The sequence below is a fragment of the Sinocyclocheilus anshuiensis genome, unplaced genomic scaffold (genome assembly GCF_001515605.1).
Source record: "Sinocyclocheilus anshuiensis isolate Anshui unplaced genomic scaffold, SAMN03320099.WGS_v1.1 scaffold280, whole genome shotgun sequence".
NCBI lineage: Eukaryota > Metazoa > Chordata > Actinopteri > Cypriniformes > Cyprinidae > Sinocyclocheilus > Sinocyclocheilus anshuiensis.
In genome coordinates this window covers 793,725-796,623 of record NW_015558575.1, presented here as the reverse complement: position 1 = coordinate 796,623, position 2,899 = coordinate 793,725, and the positions used below count along the sequence as shown (strand labels likewise).

General features: G+C 34.2%; 1 protein-coding gene across 1 annotated transcript in view; it reads left to right on the top strand.

The window, feature by feature from the left end:
* The window catches only part of sprtn (SprT-like N-terminal domain), a 12,027-nt gene that overhangs the window by 2,891 nt on the left and 6,237 nt on the right, over positions 1–2,899 (top strand). Inside the window, exon 2 of the mRNA XM_016475313.1 lies at positions 2,153–2,252. Coding sequence (XP_016330799.1) covers positions 2,153–2,252 — 100 coding nt within the window. The remainder of the gene's footprint in view (positions 1–2,152; positions 2,253–2,899) is intronic.

The window sequence follows — 2,899 nt, the reverse complement described above, 5'->3', positions numbered from 1 at the left end:
AGAGAGAGAGAGAGAGACAGACAGACAGACAGATAGATAGATAGACAGGTAGATAGATAGATAGATAGATAGATAGGCAGGTAGATAGATAGATAGGTAGGTAGACAGACAGACAGGTAGATAGGTAGGTAGGTAGGTAGGTAGTATAGTCAATATTATACTATTAATACAATACAATACAATACAAATAGACACTATTGACAGAATTATTGGATAGATAGGTAGATAGATAGGTAGGTAGGTAGGTAGATAGATAGATAGATAGATAGATAGATAGACAGACAGACAGGTAGATGGATAGATAGATAGATAGATAGGTAGGTAGGTAGGTAGGTAGGTAGACAGACCGGTAGATAGATAGGTAGGTAGGTAGACAGACAGACAGACAGACAGATAGATAGATAGATAGATAGGTAGATAGATAGATAGATAGATAGATAGAGAGATAGATAGATAGATAGATAGATAGGTAGACAGACAGACAGACAGATAGATAGATAGATAGATAGGTAGATAAATAGACAGATAGGTAGATAGATAGATAGATAGATAGAGAGATAGAGAGAGAGAGATAGATGGACGGACAGACAGACAGATAGGTAGGTAGGTAGATAGAGAGAGATGGATGGATGGATGGATAGATAGATAGATAGATAGATAGGTAGATAGATAGATAGATAGATAGAGAGACAGACGATAGATAGATAGATAGATAGATAGATAGGTAGATAGATAGATAGATAGATAGAGAGACAGACGATAGATAGATAGATAGATAGATAGATAGGTAGATAGATAGATAGATAGATAGAGAGACAGACGATAGATAGATAGATAGATAGATAGATAGATGATAGACAAATAGACAGATAGATAGGTAGGTAGATAAATAGACAGGTAGACGGATAGATAGAGAGATAGATAGAGAGATAGCGAGAGAGAGATAGATGGACGGACAGACAGATAGGTAGGTAGGTAGAGAGAGAGAGAGAGAGAGAGAGATGGATGGATGGATAGATAGATAGGTAGGTAGGTAGACAGACAGATAGGTAGATAGATAGATAGATAGATAGGTAGATAAATAGACAGATAGATAGGTAGATAGATAGATAGATAGAGAGAGAGAGAGAGATACAACAATAAATAGAATGCAGCCAAAAAATACAAGCGCTGATAGATAACTTTCTAAATAACACCTACGCTCACACTAATGAAGGTGTCAATCTTGTTGTCAAAGATATAAATTACATATTTGAAAAATCAGCAAAACAATCCAAATTGAAAACAAAAAATGGAAAAAAATCAAATACCCAAAAATGACAAAAATTGGTTTGATCAAGACTGCCAAACTATTCGCAAAAAACTGAGAACATTGTCAAATCAGAAACACAAGGATCCAAATAATGCAGAGACCCGCCTTCTTTACAGTGAAACACTAAAACAATACAAACATTGAGAAGTCAGTGAACACAAACCAATTTTGAAAAAAACTGATCATGAAGAAAAAAAAATACAAAATAGAAAGAACTGCACTTCCTAACAGAATGCTCCAAATACACAGATATACGGACAGTGTTCTATGATAAAGTACAGCAGATCCATCAGACATTTCAAACTCTTTCAGACCAGGAGAAAGTGCCGTATCTGTTAGGAGCACAGAAGAACTGCTGTGTGTTTGCTGCTCAATATGTGTCTGCCTGTCACCATAGAAGAGAAAACACTCACCCTGCCCTGATCTGATGTTTCCAGCACATCTACATTATATTACTTAGATGTATATTTTGCTTCTGTAAAAATGGCTAATCCCTTATTTGATTTTTATTTCTAGTTTATATACTTACATACATTAGTAATTCATTTTGCACTACATGCTTAATACTTTTTATATATTATTATTATTACTATTATTATTATTCTTTTTCTTTCTGTTAATACATATGTGCACTATTTGTAAGCAGTCCAGCTGCAATTGCTTTGGCAATACAAATGTATAATTTTTGTCATGCCAATAAAGCACTCTTAAAATTGAAATTGAAATTGAGAGAGAGAAAGAGAGAAGACTTTGACCTAATGGTCTAATGTTTGAGAGAGAGAGAGAGAGAGAGAGAGAGAGAAGACTTTGACCTAATGGTCTAATGTTTGACTCCCTCAGATGTGCTGGTGTTTGCTCTTATGAGGGAAGAGGAGGCTTGTGTTCAGTTCGACTCAGTGAACCAATCCTGAAGCTCAGACCGCGCAAAGATCTTGTACAGGTTGGTTAAACATTACATTTTTCACGTTTGAAGTCAAAATAGAATCAAAACCATCCCCATTTAATTCCTTAACCATACACTGTAAAAAATTATTGTGATTTTAACAGTAAAATACTGTAAAAATGCTACAGTAAAAACCTGTTAATTGGTTATCAGTAACTTTCCATACTATATACGGTGAATAACTGTAATTACATTTAATGTAATTTTACAGTAAAATACTGTTAAAATGACGGTTTTTGGAAGTGAAAAAGAAAAAGTCATTGTATAATTTACAGTGAAAAACCATAAATTGACACTCCCAGAATTCCCTGCATGACACTTCATATTTAGTTTTTTTTAATTTAAATAACTATGTTTCTTCTTAGTTTTTTCTTATCAGTTGTGTACATTAGGGCTTTATCTTACATCTAATGTTGTTAAATTAATGTTCACTGCATTATTTCAGTATCATGTGTGTCACCATGTTGGTGTTTAGTGTTTGTGTGAATGACACTGTGCACCTTCTATATATATATACTAGTATTTCCCTTCTCAGCTTGTGGAAGAGCTGTTTGTGATGAGCTTTGGTTCATCATGTGACTTTCTCATCACCACCAGTTTTTGGTGGTTATCAGTGCATTACAATGGTTCAAAACAGATATTAA